Genomic DNA, 17952 nt, shown 5'->3' with positions numbered 1-17952 from the left:
CTCCCTTGGAAAAACTCCCTGGTGTGGTTGTGACCTTGTCTTTGGCAGTACATGTCATTAGCACACTATGGAAGTGACCTGGAGGGTGGGTTAGACTAAGGTTTTGGAGGTAGCTTCAGACTCAAAGTTTTGGTTATATGCTTATTATATTATGTGATTTGCACCTAGTTATTTATCTTGACCTTTTCTACTTCCAAATCTGCAAAATGGGTCTAGTAAAACTGTCCCCATATCCCAAGGAATACTATTCCTAGCACATTACCTGGCCTATAGTAGAGGCTCAATAAATGTATATCCCTTCTCCAGCACCAGTGCAAAGGGTTCCATCAGTTAGGTTCCACATCTTTCCAAGCAGCTCCCAGGATTAGCAATATAAGACATGTGGCGGGGAAATACTAGAAAGGAACAAACTGCTCACCTTGAATCTTGGCCTTCCCTCATGTACCAAATAAAGTGTCATTGGTCCCCACTACTGAGCTAAATAGCTTAGTAGTAGCTAGATGCAGACACTCATAGGTCAAACTTGGGTTCAAATCCTGGTGCTGCCATTTATTAGTAGCAGGATTACAGACAAATATATAACCTCAGTTTCCTCATCTTAAAAAGAGGAAAAACTAACAGAATGAGTATGGAATAAGTTAATCTATGTAAAGTACACAGCACTGTGCCTAGCACAGTCAACATTCAAATGTTATCTAACATCATCTCCTTTCATGCTCTAATTAGCAGAACACTACTGGGTGAGAGGCTGAGAAAAACTCTAAGGGTAGATAACAGGGATCAAAAAATAAGAATCACAGGTAGTATGAAATGGATAGCTGAAATTCACTCTCTGTGAGGGTGACTGAGACTAAAAGTGATAGAACCGGCATCTTGATATATGGGACAGAGCTTCCGCTACTCTAAAGTCAGCAAGTTCGGGCTGGGAAGAAACTTGTGAAGAAGGTAAGGTTTGTGTCCTGCATTACACACTACCCTCTTCTTAAACCTTTTCTCCTTCTTACCCTCCTTCAGGTAACTGGTCTTCCAAGACTTCATTTATTTGTTGTAGCCCAGCCTCTCCACCAAATTCCTCCCCCTCTTTCTAAACCAGTGGTTTTGAAATGCCAGTCCATGCACCAAGGGTAGACTGCCCACATGGAACCTATATGGAGGGCTTGTTAAAAATATTGCTTCTCAGGTTCCACCCTCAGGGAATCTAACGCAGTAGGTCAGAGGCAAAGCCTGGTTATCCTATTTTTTTTAATATGTTCCCCAGGTAATTCTTAGGTAGAGTCAGATTTTGGAATCATGTTTCTAGACTTTTCCTACATGAAAATCAAAATTTACTTTTCTTATTACCCAGTCTTCTGGGGCCATTTTTTCTCTGACCTACCTGAAAAACGTATTTGTGTTTAGATTCTACGAATCATTAACTAGCAGCAACTTCATAAACTTTCCCTCCAAGATCTTACATGAGGGACATGTTATGCCACAAGCCAAAGTATGAAAAATATTAAGAAAACAGAAAGAATATTTGGAATACCCTCAGTCAATTCTTTATAAATGGGAATGACTCTAAAGAATACTGTGAACTACAGATCTCCCATCCTCTTCTCACTCTCCTGGTAGAGAGGTCATGGTTGCCATGAAGGACATACAGCATATGGAAGTTTGAAGGCAGGGTCAAAGAGGTGCCATTGATATGCAGAGTAAATAACAACAACAACCACCAACGTGGACTGAGCACTAAAGGCCAACCACCACCTAAGAACTTTTCTTGAGAGAAGAATGTCAGGAAACAGAGTACAACTTTTGGAAGGAAGAAACAAAAAATTGCATCGCAAGAAAGCAGCAGTATCTCCAGGACTCTGAAGTTGGAAATTACTAAACTAGGGTTTTGTGACCTCTTTCTGTCCTGTGGCTCAGAAGGATAAGCAGGGCTCTTCCTCTACAATCCCATTTGGACAGCATGTGGGTGGTAGGTCACAGTGGGTCATAGGAGTGCTGCCTGACAGGCCACTTTAATTCTAGAGAGTTGAAGGGGGCAATGAGCTCCTGAAAGTGAAAATGGATATAGCAGCTAAGCATTGGCTTTATCCAGGCTGCCCAGCCCCGGTCTGCAGGGTACAAAGGAGCTAGTGGTTTCTATGGAAACTCTGTCCAGACATACTTACTATATCTGGTGGAAACCACAATTCTTCAGAAGTCTAAAACGTACCTTAAATAGGTCACATCAAAATGGACCAAGACTCACCTCAAGATGGCAAACCTTCCCTTGAGCCTGACACCAGTTCCCTGCCCTTCCAATTCTTCTAAAAGAAACTGCAGAGTCAGAGTGGCAGGCACATTCAAGCATCTCCTCATGAGAAATGTGGTCTAAAGCTGACTGACCTTGGAATATCTCTCCTCTCGATGGTTTTCGGAAGGCAGGCTATCCCCAATATGCCTGTTCCTTATCCTGGGTTCAAGGGAGCAAGCCTTGTGTGGCTGAAAAGTCGTTTTAACTTTGATGGCATCATTAATGAGAATCAACAATGCATGGGCACTGCTCAGAATGCAAAAAAAAAAATCTCTGTAATTGGACTCGGGTCACTATCCGTAAGGATTTTCAGTGGGTTCTGGAGAGATAAAAACTTTCCCCTTGAACACCATTATCCAGCTGTCCAGCCATAAATGATGCAATAGAAGCCAATGGTCTCCCTCATTCTTCAACTTTCATTAAGCCTGGCTCCAGTGACAGACGACGGAGACAACATTTCCATCCCACCCCAACCCAAAACCTCCTGTAAAACCCCCCAGACCTCACAAATAGTCCCACCATCCCCTGACAAGCTGGAAGGCTCATTCCTCTGGAGAAAATACACGGCATCAATTCCAAAAGGCTCATACAACAGCCTCTTTAAGAAGCCTCCATTTGGAAAAGATATTTAAGCAAAGGTGAGCTTGATGAAGTGAAATAGAATTAGCTGCTTCAGTAGCACAGGCTTCTCAGATTCATTCTAAGGTAGACGAGCTTATTCGCTTCCAAGTGGAACGAACTCAACAACAATATATCAATGTTAACTGTGATCACAGCTCCATGGAATTCCAGCCAGTGCCTGGAGCACACTGAGGTGCACTTACTATTCCCCAATCTGCAATCAACCTTTTGTACATTTGCTCCTAATCACGGGATACAGTTTCATCTTAATGAACTGTTTTCTTATCATATTGCAGTTGGTCATTTCAGCATGCCTAATGTCCCATTTGGTAGGTTAAATTACAATTAGAGTCCCTTGGTGTTTGTTTCCTGGAAAGTCATGAAGGAATCTGATATTTTTTTCCCCTTTTCCATTGCTTGATTTCAAGGGCAGAATCAGCAACGCTCAAAGACAAAGAAATACCTGTTACAGTCGACGTGGAGCAGAAGATGAGAGGCACTAACTGACAGTGCAATCTTGTGCCATCGTCCATCTGCCATCCGGTAAGGAAGTGCCTCTGTCCTTGGCTTCCCACTGTGTATGTAGTGATACCGAATCTCATCCCTCAGGCCACTGCTCTCCAGTTCAAAATAGCTGTATGTAAAGGAACAAACATTTGTTTTATTTTAGTTCTGGATATCACAGCCATCATCAATCCCTCAACCCCTTACTACCAGGTCTCTCACAATCTAAAATTAGCTAAACATGACACAAAGAGCTAAGACCTGAAATCAATGCACTGTATGACACCCAATGAATCTATTGTCTGAGAACCCTCATGGCAACATCTTGAGCCTCTGAAACAGAGATCAATTGATCCACTGTGAGGTAACAAGCCACAGCTAATTAGCAAAACTCAGTGCAGTGTTTCTTAAATACTTCAAAGTACAAATCAGAACCCTCATTCCATGAATGTCTAAAAAAGGCCACTCATGTGGAATTGATCTATTGATGGTTATTTTTAGAACAATTATCTTTACTTTTTCAAGAATTAAAGGGAAATAGAAGTCATGTTGGACACAGGGATTGAAATACATTGTCAGAATGAAAAGATTAGTCTTTTTTCTTCTCCCTAAACAAAAAGATATAATTGAATAACAATTCCTAGATAATAAGCAGGGGAGAAAAGGTTGAAGCTAGACACAAAAGAATCCGTATTTCAAATTATCAGAGAATGAAATATGCAATTAAGTTTTTTCTTTTCCAAGATTATGATCCTGTTTTTCAGACCCATAAGAAATTCTTAGCCTTACCACTGTGGTCTGCACTTCAGTCATAAAATACTACAAGCAACTTTGGGACACTCCTCAGGCACACAAGAGGGCTGGTACTTTCACAGGTGCCAGAACTATTTTGTTTCCTATGCCTCTCTTCTGAAATGTGTCATTGTCATCAACATTGGGCCTGATCTCACTGCCAGGGCTTGCAGTAGGTATTTCACATATACTAATTTATCACTCAAAAAACTCATGAGACTGGTATTATCTCTTTTTAAAAAACTTTAAAACTGAGATTAAGGATTAAACATACCCAAACCAGATTTAAACTTAGATCTAAATTTGACAGTGTGTGCACTTTCTACCAGTTTGTTGCCCATCCCAGAGGCATGATGACAAAGTGGTGAGGATAACCTCACCAGGCACTAACTCCAACAACTCATTCATACAGGCAACTCCAGAGCGATTCGCCTAGACAGGAACTAGGCTTAATCCCCAGATTTGGAAGGGCCTGCTGCTTCTATTCTAATCCACTGAGCTGGCTAACCCCACGAGCCAAATTGTATTTAATCTAAAAGACAAAATGCATTTTCTATGAGGACTAAAATGAATCTATCATAAAACTCAGCCTCTATTGTGCGTGAATCCCGAAAGTCATGCCAAAGAACAAATACATATGTCTTGCTCATCTTTCACAGATCTTTCCAAAGTAAACAGTGAAGGGCAAGCAGAGAGTCAAGACCAGCCTCTGACTCACCTCATTTGCACCAGTACAAAGAATCATGCCCAAGGTCATAAACTAAAAGAGGTTATTTATACCATAGCAGCCAACTTCTAGGCCCAGGTTCACACTTATTAGTAATAATTTATGTAATACATACTTTATAAGACTGCACAAAAGGAAGTGCTTTAACAAAGAAGACATTTATTTTAAAGGAATTCTCCAATTTCTTCTAAGTTGTTAGAACACTGAAGAATCAAACAATCAGAGAACTTAGAGGTCAAGAAGATGTTATAGACTATTGGCCATTCATTAATTCATTCAACATGTCTTTACTGAACACATGATGAAAAACTAAAAACGGGTTTAAAATATATATCCCACTTCTGAAGGTGCTTTGTGACTAGTGAAGAAGGAAGTAAAATATGTCCCTCCCCCCCCAAAAAAAACAGGTGGAAAATGGCCTAAAAGGAACAAATGAGGAGGTAAGAAAAGTCATTTAATGAATGATTGCCATGTGCCAGGAATATGGCAAGTGATTTCATAGACACCATCTTTTTTTTAAGGTAGATTTCATTATCCCTATTTTATAGGTGATCAAAGATATTAAGTATCTTGCCCAAGACCATTTAGCACCTGTATAGAAATGCACCACAAGCTTATATTTGAGATCTTACCAGGATTCACACATCATGAGAAATCTCTCAATTACTTTACTTTGACCAATAAGCAACTACTGGGGGAAGGGACATGACCTTGAAAGGGCTTCAATCAATGACAATTAGAAATACAGAAGTCACCTGATGAATCATTAAACAGGGAGGCAAATACATTTAACCAGATTTCATCATTATTCTCGGGGTTGTGGCCTCATTGAGCAAGTATTCAATGTATTATAAACAGATCTCTTAAAGATCACTTTATAAAGCACTGGAGTCAGTGATTACTTTGGAGTAATCACAAATATATAGCTATGAGAAGAGAAGTCTGTCCTAGTGTCAGGCAAATGATACTTGTATCTCAGACTAAAGTTTCTGGCCACATCCTGCACATATTCAAAAAGTGCTGCATCTCATGCAACTTGGATGAAAATCAAGATGATATATTTTTGAAAAAACATGTCAGATAACTGCTGAAGCAGCCTTAGGGACAATAAAAACACTGGATGGCTAAGCGACATCTGGATAAAATTCTTTCATGAGGGCTGGGAGGAAAATAAGGCAACATTTCCAGGCAGTAATGCTCTACAAATAAAGATGTGCGGCAACTCTGAGCAGAAAGTCATTTGGCCTGATGGGATTTGGCTGTAGCCTGGAGGGAAGACTCATGTTTTGTAGTAGAACCTTGTGACTCAGTGTGGTCTACAGACCACCAATAGCAGCATCACCTGTGGAATTTCAGATTATTGGGATAACCCAAGGTCTACTGCAGCAGACTCTGTGTTTGAAGAAAACTCCCAGATGATTCATGTTCTACGTTTACATCTATGTTTAAGAAGCACTATAGTAGTACGCCAGGTGTTGCCTTACTTCCTGGCCAGCTGGTCATGACGAGGGGAGCAGAAGTTTGATGCTACAAGCAAGTGAATAGGAGCCATGTGGTGCTGCCAGGTAGAAGGAGGACACTGGAAGTGACAGTAGGCTGGTATCTAGTGAGCAATCTACCCCTCAGCAGTCCTCATGCTTCAGGACTCAGGTGTATTGGGGTTTTTTCAAGAGTCTATGGGGAGGGCAGCTGTATAAACGATAAAACTATAAGTCAGATTTTGTAAGCGAAAGATTTTGCGAGCCCTTAGCCTTGGACCTCAGCCAAGTATGTTGTTCCAACAAACTGCCTTCACTCCCAGAAAAGTCGGCTCATCCTGCAAATATTTGAAAACAGCAGTGATATTCCCTCTTCTTTTTTCTTTTTCAAGCCAAGCATCCCTGGCTCCTTCCTTTATACTCCCATCTCCATCTAAACTATGAACCCCTCCTGGACAAGGATTCTGCCTTCTTCCTTTCTCCAGCCTTCCCCATACTGGTCACCATGTTCTAGGCATGGTCAAATGAATCAATTTTCCACTTAAATATAGCATCCAGGAATAAAGGCATTGTACAGATGTGGTCTAATGCAAAGTACAGTGACACTATCACTTGCTTTGCTCTCAGCTGTGCACAACTATGCCTACACTGACTTTCCCATCAACTAACGCCCCAAGACCTTTCACACAAAATGTTATGAAGGCAAATCTTTTCCAACCTGTATTTACTTAGCTGAATTTTTTAAGCCCAGGCCTTTACTTAGGTGCAAGGTAGACCCTACCCAGAATCAACATTCATAATTCCCCAAAGGTCCACCCTTGGGTATTAGGTACAATTTGTATTACCATGAACTGAAGTCAATTTTCATAAGACTATCTGAATTCCTTAGTAGACTGGAAATAAATTCAGGAGCAATAATTCTAAAAATTTAGCTAAAGATCAATCAAATTATTTTTATTAAAATTTTTATCATTTTCCCCAAAATTGATACCAAAGGTATCCTATTTTGAGATTACATACATATATAATATTAAAATATAATATATGATACAATTTTATATGTATATATTTATAATAAAATTTTATATTTTTATATATATAATAGAAGGGTGAGATATATTCAAAATGTTAAAGTGATTATTGCTGGATGAATTATGTGGCTTCTGTGTACAAGAGTGAAAAGAGTAAAAGTTAATTTTAGATGGTATCCAGCACTAATTCACAAGTAAAGGTAAAACATTTCTTAGAAAAGGTCTCTTTTCCAGTTATTCTACAAGGATATATACTAGCTATTTAGAGAAATATATCACACCCCAAAGAGCTCCAGAGTTAGTGCAGTACCTGCTTACATTCCAACAATGATTTTTCTGTGGCCCTGAACAAACCATTGCTTCCTAGGAGTTTGGGTGGGGAGGTCAAAGCAAAATGGATTTGGGAAACAAGATGACACCCTTTCCCAGTGTGTACTCCTAGCAGGACTCTCCAGATAGAGAGAAACCCAGGCAGGCATCCAGCTACTTTCTATAAAAGGAACAAGCCACCACATATATAGAGAGAGTTCCTGGGTAGATCATTTCCCAAAATCCTGGAAAATCCTAAAGATGATGAAAAAAATAAGTTTCCCAGCATAGTACCTATAATTTTGTAGGACCTCAATAAAGGGTAACTCTATTTTAATTGGCAATAATAATAACAATGATAACAAAAACAATATAGCTAACATTATTTATGTAATAATAGCTAATACTTACTGAGTACTAATCATTACTAGGAGAACTGCCTTTAGGTCTGTATATTTCATATCAAAATAATTCCTACCACAAACCTGTAAAATATTTTACTTGTTTTAACAAATATTTCTATAGTACTGACTATGGGCCAGGCACTGGTCTGCAAATATTTACTCATGTAATCCTCATAACAACGTTAAAAATTACCAACTATTATCATCCCTATTTTATAAAAGATGAAACCAAAGTACAGAAAGATTAAATAACTTGCCCAAGTTTGTACGGGTAGATAAGAACAGATCCAGGATTTAAACAAAAGCAGTCTAGTTCCAGGCTTCATGCTTTATGCTGCAACTCAAGTCCATATTTTAACTACTACCTCATTTTACAGCTATGAAATTAAAGATGTAAAGCTCAGACCACTATAGGAGACAGAGCCATGACTTGAACCTGAGTCTGGTAGACACCAAAGTGTGGTGGCAACATCCCATTACTTTCTACTGTGTCAGGTGTTTTAAATATATTATCTGTAATTCTGCCAATAATCCTAAACGGTACTTATTATTATATTCGTAAGTGTGAAGTGTGAGATCCAAAATGATAAAGTGCCTTGCCTGCAGCCACATCACTCCCACGATTCAAATCCAGGTGTGCTTAATTCCACCACACTGTGCTCCTCACTGGGTTCAGTGGCATGATCACATCAGCGTCAGAGGACAAAACAGTTCCAGTGAACTCAGGCAGCCTCCATCCATGGTTCTCATGATGCCCTCAGTCAAGGTATGCTGCCAAGTCATACTATTGCAGACCCAGGTGCCAGCCCTCATTCTTTATGCTAATCTCATTACTCTGGAAAGAAATGCTACAGTTGTTCATGTTGAAGCTCTTTTTTTTTTTTTTAAACAGAGTCTCACTCTGTTGCCCAGGCTGGAGTATAGTGGCACGATCTTGGCTCACTGCAACCTCCACCTCCCATGTTCAAGCCATTCTTCTGGTTCAGCCTCCTGAGTAGCTGGGATTACAGGCGCCCCACCACCATGCCTGGTTAATTTTTGTATTTTTAGTAGAGACGGGGTTTCACCATGTTGGCCAGGCTGGTCTCGAACTCCTGACCTCAAGTGATCTGCTCACCTCAGCCTCCCAAACTGCTGGCATTAGAGGCGTGAGCCACCACGCCCAGCCCATGTTGAAGTTCCTGTCTCTTTCCTGGTCCTAAGTCCACTGTTTGGCTGACAAAGAGATTAAGCCAACAATACAAGGCAGGTATACCGTGCCACACCTTAGACCAGGGGTCTCAATGGCTATGTGTCTTGAAAAAGAGGCAGTACCACCATTTTTAATGAAGTAGTAGTGGGACTACTGAAGCTTGAGTTGCAACTTTAAACCTGCCAGACAAACCATGTGATTTTTGGCATATCACTGCCAAAAATGATATCGTATCACTGTCCCTCTATGCCTCGGTTTTTTAATGTGTCTTAAATAAAGTAATTATATCTGATCCACAAAGCCCTTGGATTCCTCAAAAGGCTCTTAGAGTCCATGGCAGAGGGAAAAGACAAGGCCCATTACCTTTTTTAACCAGAGCAACTTCACTGTCAACTATTACATAAATTGGAGTTTCCTGTAAGATTTCATTTGGATAAAAGAATAGTTTTAAACTATTCTTTAAAAAAACTATTCTTAAAAGAAACAGTTTTAAACTATTGAACTAAATAATTTTTAAAGTCCAGCTCAGGTCTAAACGCCTAGAATTCTTATGCTAATTTGCATCTGATTGGTTGGTCAATTAGTTTCATTCTATTCTTGATATTATGTCAACATTCAGGCTCCAGACTCCTTATCAGCCTGGAGGAGAGAAGAAGGAGAGGTAAGTGTAGCAGATGTAGCTAATATCTACACCCCGCCTTCTCCCTGGGCACTGGGCACATACTAAAGTATATTCCCCAGTTCCCTTTAATCTAGAAGGGACCACATGAGTAGTTGTCACCAAAAAAAACACCATGAGCAGAGGCGCTGTCTATTATGTCCAGGCCAAAACAGTTAACAGAGGATGTGCTTTATCCATGCCAGTTGCAGAGGTCCAGTGGAGAATTCTGAGGCCTTATTGGGTGGTGGCACCATATGGTGGAGAAAGTTTGGGTCTATAAATGACTTCATGGAGCACAGATACCTTTCCTCACACAGATTAACACTGAACTGGGAAGTAAACAAAAATAAACTTTTACTGATAATAACCAGTGAAATTTAGAGATTACTAGTCTACCTTGACTCAGTAAAGAGAGGTACAGAAACATGAAACCAAAGAAAGGCAAAAAGAAAAAACGCTGAAAAGTAACAATGGGCACAAGTCATTGCTGGTCTACAAGTAAAAAGAAACGGCAGCAGGTATGAACACAGTCATCTCCTGTCCTGTATATCACAGATAATCTGAATTACATGGTTTAATATTCTGTTGGGAAAAGTGTACTTTCAGTCACAACATCTCCCATCTCGCATACTCTTCTACAATGTGAACTTCACATTCCTTACCTTGAAAGGCGGGAACTGTCTCCTCCCCTTGAACCCGCATGGACTTGTAAGTACTTTAAGGGCAAAAGTAATGCCTGATGACTTCCATAAATGTCAAAATGCAGTTTCTATCTTGTTTACCAGAACACTTGTGCTTTAATCCCTAAGTCACCTTGTAAAAAGTCCAACTACCCTGAGGCCACCTTGCTGTGAGGAGGTCCAGACCGTACTGGGGAGGTGGCATGTAGGTGCTCTAGTTGACAACCCCAACTGGGATTCCAGCCAACAGCCATTATTATTTTTTTTTAATTTTTTTATTATACTTTAAGTTCTAGGGTACATGTGCATAATGTGCAGGTTTGTTACATATGTATACTTGTGCCATGTTGGTGTGCTGCACCCATCAACTCGTCAGCACCCATCAACTCGTCATTTTCATCAGGTATAACTCCCAATGCAATCCCTCCCCCCTCCCCCCTCCCCATGATAGGCCCCGGTGTGTGATGTTCCCCTTCCCGAGTCCAAGTGATCTCATTGTTCAGTTCCCACCTATGAGTGAGAACATACGGTGTTTGGTTTTCTGTTCTTGCGATAGTTTGCTGAGAATGATGGTTTCCAGCTGCATCCATGTCCCTACAAAGGACACAAACTCATCCTTTTTTATGGCTGCACAGTATTCCATGGTGTATATGTGCCACATTTTCTTAATCCAGTCTGTCACTGATGGACATTTGGGTTGGTTCCAAGTCTTTGCTATTGTGAATAGTGCCGCAATGAACATACGTATGCATGTGTCTTTATAGCAGCATGATTTATAATCCTTTCGGTATATACCCAGTAAAGGGATAGCTGGGTCATATGGTACTTCTAGTTCTAGATCCTTGAGGAATCACCATACTGTTTTCCATAATGGTTGAACTAGTTTACAATCCCACCAACAGTGTAAAAGTGTTCCTATTTCTCCACATCCTCTCCAGCACCTGTTGTTTCCTGACTTTTTAATGATCGCCATTTTAACTGGTGTGAGATGGTATCATTGTGGTTTTGATTTGCACACCAGCTTTGTGAGTGAAAACACCTCCAGCTGGCCTGCCCAGCTGTCTACTCTTCTCACTGAAGCCACAGAAGTGGTAGAATAGAGATAAGTCATCCTTTCTGGGCTCTGTCCAAATTCCTGATCCACAGAAACTGTGAGCAAAAGTTTTGGGGTAGTTTTTTTAATACATCAATAGAAACTGGAACACTCTAACTTTGCGTATACAGATTTTTATTATATCTTTAAAAAATTAAAACTATAACTTAAGTATGTTTCTATTAAATGCCTGGGTCATTGGCCAGATAACCAAATCTCAAAATGTTGATTTTCTGCTTATAAATAGCACCACAGATATATAACTATGCATTTTCTTTTAACTTATAAAAATGGAATTCTACCAAAAATGTAATTTAATATAAATAAACCATTATGTATTTTAAAATACACAGTTTTCAGAGGCTACTTAAAGAAATAAATACCTTAGGACTACTTTGATATCTTTCTCATTCATCTGTTATTTTTCTTGTATCAAACCCAAACATTTTGGCCTCAAGCTTCTTGTTTACACTAATGGAAGTGGCCCCGTTGGTGGTTCTTTCACGAATCAGATATCTTTGGGTTCCAGGTCCATGTGCCCTTTAAGGCTACAGAGCTATCTGACTAAACTAAAGGAAAGTCTTGATTTTCCTAGACAAATTTCTGGTACTCTCAACTTCTGTTTCCTTTATTCAGAGCAATATGGAAAAAGAATATATACCAGAAAAAAATATGCCAGGTATAAAGAGGCTTCAGAATCCAGACATCTTGCAATCAATCCCTCCCCTCTGCCATTCAATTCATGTGTGAATGTGGGCAGGACACACCATTTCCCTAAACCTTCTTTTCTTCATCTAGTTGAAAATAAACATCTACTTCACAGATTTGTTTTGAGAATAAAATGACATACATTTGTAAATCGTCTTACAAACTGCCTAGTATCCAATATTGATTATGATTTCCCTTCATCTTCCTATATACATGAAAATAAACAGCCTTACAAAGGTGCGATGCTGCTGAAAGCATATGCATTCTGCCTTTTCTCAGAAAGAAGTGTTTTTCTACCTTCCCCTTCCTCTTGTTTAGACTAGACCTGATGATTTTACTTGTAGTTGTAAGGTTACATATTAGTTCTGTACTCAATCCTCTTAGCAAACATATAGCAAGAGATTAATCGTAACAGCAATTTTCAACTGCCTTTGTTATTGAAAATAAAACACTCACTGTTAAATGAAATGTAAAACTCTGGCTCTTTATGCCCATTCAAAACCGTTCTATTATACTCTTTAAAAATCCACATGGTATTAGCCATGCTGTATTTAATAAAGTAAAGGCTGGCTTCTAACTTCCCTAGAGAACCGGGAAAAATACACGAAACTTCAGGCAAGTTAAGATAGAAAAATAAAATTAGTGACAGAATACACTTAAAAAAAAATCAGCTAATACAGCAGGACAAGGGGCGAGGAATCATTTGGTTTTGATTGTCAAGGACTGCAAATACAGTAAAATAAAAACATTTATTAAGCAACCAAGCCGAAGGCACTAAGCTTGGAATTGCACAACTGCATCTTAAGACTAAGGTATACCTTTGGATCTCCAGGACTCAAAATTAAGATGTTTATGAATATCAAGATTTAGGAAATAGGCACTAAATATATCATGGTGGTTGTAGTTGTAGTGGTAATGGTAATCGTACTCACGACCAAAACATATGTAGCACTTTCTATACTTCTTTCTAAATTTTATCTAAAATGCCTAAAAAAGAAATATTATTGTTCCCAAACAAGAAATATAATCTTCAGTTTTCTAAATTTTTTTGTTTCTATTGTTCAGAAGTAAACTGATATATCTATAAAGGTACTCAGTGGAAAATTTCCCTTCCATCCTGTACCCAGTCTTCCCAGTATCCAACAACACTTATAGGCAACTAGTGTTGGTGTCCCATGTATTTGTACAAAGTTTTTTATGGTAAACTCTTTTAGAATAGTTTTATATTTGCAGAAAATTACAAAAATAGAGTTTCCACATATCCCACACCCAGTTTGCCCGATTAATGAACCAATACTAATAGTTTATTAACCAAGTCTGTATTTTATTTAGATTTTCTTAGTTTTTACCTAATACCCTTTATATGTTCCACATTCCTGTCTAGGATGCTACAATACATTTGTTTGTCATGCCTCCTCGGGCTCCTTAGAGCTGTGCCAGTTCAGACTTGTCTTTTTTTTTTTTATGACCTTGACAGTTTTGAGGAGTACGGGCCAGGTATTTGGTAAAATATCTGACAATTGGGATTTGTCTAATTTTTCTCATAATTAATACTAGAGTTGTGACTTTTGGGGAGGAATACCATAGAAGTAATGTGCAAATCTCACAGCATCATATCAAGAATGCATTCTACTACATGACATGACTATTGATGTTACTGTCAGGGTTTATCTCCCTGGCTGAGAGTTTGTCAGTTTTCTCCATTATAAAAATACTCTTCCCCCTCCCAGTTCTATACTGTCCTCTTTGGAAGGAAGACACTCTGGAGCCCACACTTTAGGAGTGGAGAGTTACATTCCACCTCCTTGAGGATGGACTATTGAAATGAAAATACTCATTTTACATAAATTATTAGAATTTTACTGCATGGGATATTTATCTATTCTCATTTATTTATTTATTCAAACACTTATTATATCAGTGTAGACTCACGGGTTATCACTTTTTACTTTGGGTTATAATCCAACACTGTTTATCTTGTTGCTCAAATTGTTCCAGCTTTAGCTGTTGGACGTTTTTCAGCTGGTTCCTTTGACCTACTCCCATCATGTTTCCTGTTTTGTTTTATTTTGTTTTGAGCATTTCCTTACTTTCTAGTACTACAAGATGCTCAAGGCTCATCTTATATATTTCCTGACCCAATCCTAAAATCAACCATCTCTCCAAGGAAGCCTTGTTCCTTTTACTGGAGAATGGTATTAGAAATCAAGATTTGGCCACTATGTGTGCTCATTGCTATGAGATATTGTTGCTTCTGAGCTCTCTCAGCCAACAAAGAAATATATGTGTGTGTGTATAACAATCAGTATATATACACATATCTGTAAATATTTCTATATGTATCCATTTGTATCTAAAGTAAGCTAAACATGAATTCATACTGATGTCTTAAACTCTAATCCATTATCACATAGATAATTCTAGTCTCTGTCCCATGCTTATCGGTAATTTCCCATGATCTTCCATCCATTAACTTAATTATTCACCTTCTGTATACATGTATAGTGGTTTTAATATCATTAACCAATACCCTCAGGTAAACAACTGTATCAACTCAAGTGAAGGGTCTATATACAGTTCCTTCGGCCTTTAGTCCTACCTACTCCATTCGTGTCCAAAGTTCCGGAAGTCAGCTCCTATTTCCTCAATCCCCGTTGTTGAGGTTATTTCATACATTTGTAATACAGTTAGATAATTCTGTTACATTCTGAATTCCATCCTGGGATCTCTTAACTTCCTAAATGATTTTTTAAAATATGCACACATTGAGGTTTATTCTCTGTGCTGTAAGGTTCTGTGGCTTTTGACATATGCATAGTGTCATGTACCCACCACTACAGAATTACACCCAATAGTTCCACTATCTAAAAAATTCCTCTGTTCTTCACCTATTTAACTCTCCCCCAACTCCCAAAGCCCTGGAAATCATTAATCTGTTTGTTATCTTTTTTTTCATCTTTTTTTTTTTTTTTGGCTTTTTCCAGAATGTCATATAAATGGAATGATACAGTATTCAGCCTTTTCAGACTGGGTTCTTACACTAAGTAATATGCATTAAAGATTCATCCAAATACGATCAACCATAAAAAAAAAAAAAAAAAAGATTCACCCATATCTTTGCATGGCTTAGTCATGCATTTTTTTTATAGCTGAGTAATACATCATATAGATGAACCACAGTTCATTTATCCGTTTACTTATTGAGGGACTTGGTTACTTCCTGTTTGTATGCAGGATTTTTTGTGAAAACAAGTTTTCAAATCAATTGGTTTGAAATAAGTTTTCAAATCAATAGGTAAATACCTAGAAGTGCAATTACTGGATTTTGTGATAAGACTATGTTTAGCTTTGTAAGGAACTGCCAAACTGCCTTCCAATGTGGCCATACTACATTACACTCAGACCACCAATAAACAAGGATTCCTGTTGCTATTGATTTCCACCAAAAACAGGGGTTTTTGGATTTTACCCATTCTAATTGGTGTGTATAGTATCTCATTGTTTTAATTAGCATTTCCCTAATGATAAATGATATTCAGCATTGTAATATGCTTATTTTCCATTTACATATCTTCTTTAGTAAGATGTCAGATATTTTGCCTACTTAAAAAAACTGGGTTGTTTATTTATTGTTGAGTTTACTTACTGTTGAGTTTCAGGTATTCTTTATATATGTTGGATATAAATCCTTCCTCAAATGTGTGTTTTTCAAATTTTTCTTCCAATCTATAACTTGTTTTTTTTGTTTGTTTTGAGACAGAGTCTTGCTCTGTCACCCAGGCTGGAGTGCAGTAGTGTGATCTCCACTCAGTATAAGCCCCACCTCCTGGGTTCACGCCATTCTCCTGCCTCAGCCTCCCGAGTAGCTGGGACTACAGGCACCCGCCACCACATCTGGCTAATTTTTTTTTTTTTTTTTTTTTGTATTTTTAGCAGAGATGAGGTTTCACCGTGTTAGCCAGGATGGTCTTGATCTCCTGACCTCGTGATCCGCCCTCCTTGGCCTCCCAAAGTGCTGGGATTACAGATGTGAGCCACCGCGCCCAGCCTATAACTTGTTTTTTTAATCTCTTAATCTTTCTAGTAGAGCAGAAGGCTGTAGCTGTAATAAAAATCTAACTTAACAACTGTTTCTTTTATGGATCATGCTATTCATGTTGTACCTAAAAGCTCATCACCAAAGGTATGTTTTCTTTTAGGAGTTTTATAGTTTTGCATTTTACATTAAAGTACATAATCTATTTTGAGTTAATTTTTGTAAAAGGTATAGGGTCAGTATGCAGCTAATTCTTTTGAATACAAATGTCCCATTGTGCAAGCATCATTTGTTAGGAAGTAAAGAACCTTTTCTCCAAAGGTTTCTTATGCTATGAAAGCAAGTATAAATATACTATTTTGTCCCACCTCTTTAACACAAACGGTAGCATAGTATTCTCACTGTTCTATACTTTTTTCAATTGATGTAATAAGAAAGTTTTCTTATGCAGACAGCATTTTCTTTATTTTCACTGTTTTCAATTTGATATATATTCTCCCACTCAAAATTAAAATCACTCACTTATCTACAACACAAATCCAAATTACAACTAGGTAAAGGGCCATTTTCTCAAGGCTAAGCCAGGCTTACATACTGTGAAAGCAAGATTGAAAATCATATATGCAAAGAAGGCACTAAGTGTAAAGATAAGTAAGTAACAAGCGCAAGGTAATCCAAAAGCCTTTGATATGTATTCCTCTTGTCAAAGATTTTACATGTCACTCGATAAAATAAAAACTGATGGAAAGATAGACAACAATACAAACTTGACCTTTAAAAAGAGGAGAGGAGATCCACTCCTGAATGGTGATGTAAGAATGTTTCAAAAAGAAGCTAGATGTAGAAGAATGATCTAGACTGGAGTGAAATGGGTAAGAAAAGTGCTTCAGGAGTGGGGAAAACGTAAAAACATGGAGGAAGAAATGTGTCTGGCATGCTTAGGCAACAAAGAAAGAAGTATGAACAGCACTGATGATGTATACAAACAGATCAGAGGAGTTGTGAAGCAACAGAAAGGTAAGTTGGAGCTAGATTCATAGAACCAACCACCGACATTTGGCCCTTTGGCCCTTTTCCTATAGCCTAGTAGTTCTCAAACTATTTTACGTTAGGACTGATATGCAGGTAATGTTCAAACACTCCCACGGGTGTCACCAGTTATACAAAATTTGTTTTCTTACCTCTAACTCTAGTCCTTTCTCCACCTCTCAGAAAGTGCATCCTAACAGTGACTCTATGTACCCTGACTCCACGGTAATATGTTAGGGTGCTTTTTTTCTTTTGAGACGGAGTCTCACTCTGTCACCAGGCTGGAGTGCAGTGGCATGATCTCGGCTCGCTGCAAGCTCTGCCTCCCAGGTTCACACCATTGTCCTGCCTCAACCTCTCAAGTAGCTGGGACTACAAGCGCCTGCCTCCACCTGGGGCAATTTTT

The 17952-nt window shown here is 38.6% G+C and overlaps 1 protein-coding gene across 4 annotated transcripts in view; it reads right to left on the bottom strand.

Annotated features, from left to right (window-relative positions):
- Positions 1 to 17952, bottom strand: part of NELL1 (neural EGFL like 1) — a 960090-nt gene that overhangs the window by 772306 nt on the left and 169832 nt on the right. For 3 of the 4 annotated variants that reach the window (XM_017948552.3, XM_009186422.4, XM_021926833.2), the window contains one exon: positions 3366 to 3536. In XM_017948552.3, the coding sequence (XP_017804041.2) occupies positions 3366 to 3536 (171 nt within the window). Of the gene's footprint in view, positions 1 to 3365; positions 3537 to 3667; positions 3673 to 17952 lie in introns of those variants that run through there. The other variant, XM_017948554.3, reaches the window with a different exon arrangement.

The sequence above is a fragment of the Papio anubis genome, chromosome 12, assembly GCF_008728515.1.
Source record: "Papio anubis isolate 15944 chromosome 12, Panubis1.0, whole genome shotgun sequence".
Classification (NCBI taxonomy): Eukaryota; Metazoa; Chordata; class Mammalia; order Primates; family Cercopithecidae; genus Papio; species Papio anubis.
Note: the sequence above shows the minus strand (reverse complement) of the source record. Positions and strands in the feature narration are given on the sequence as shown.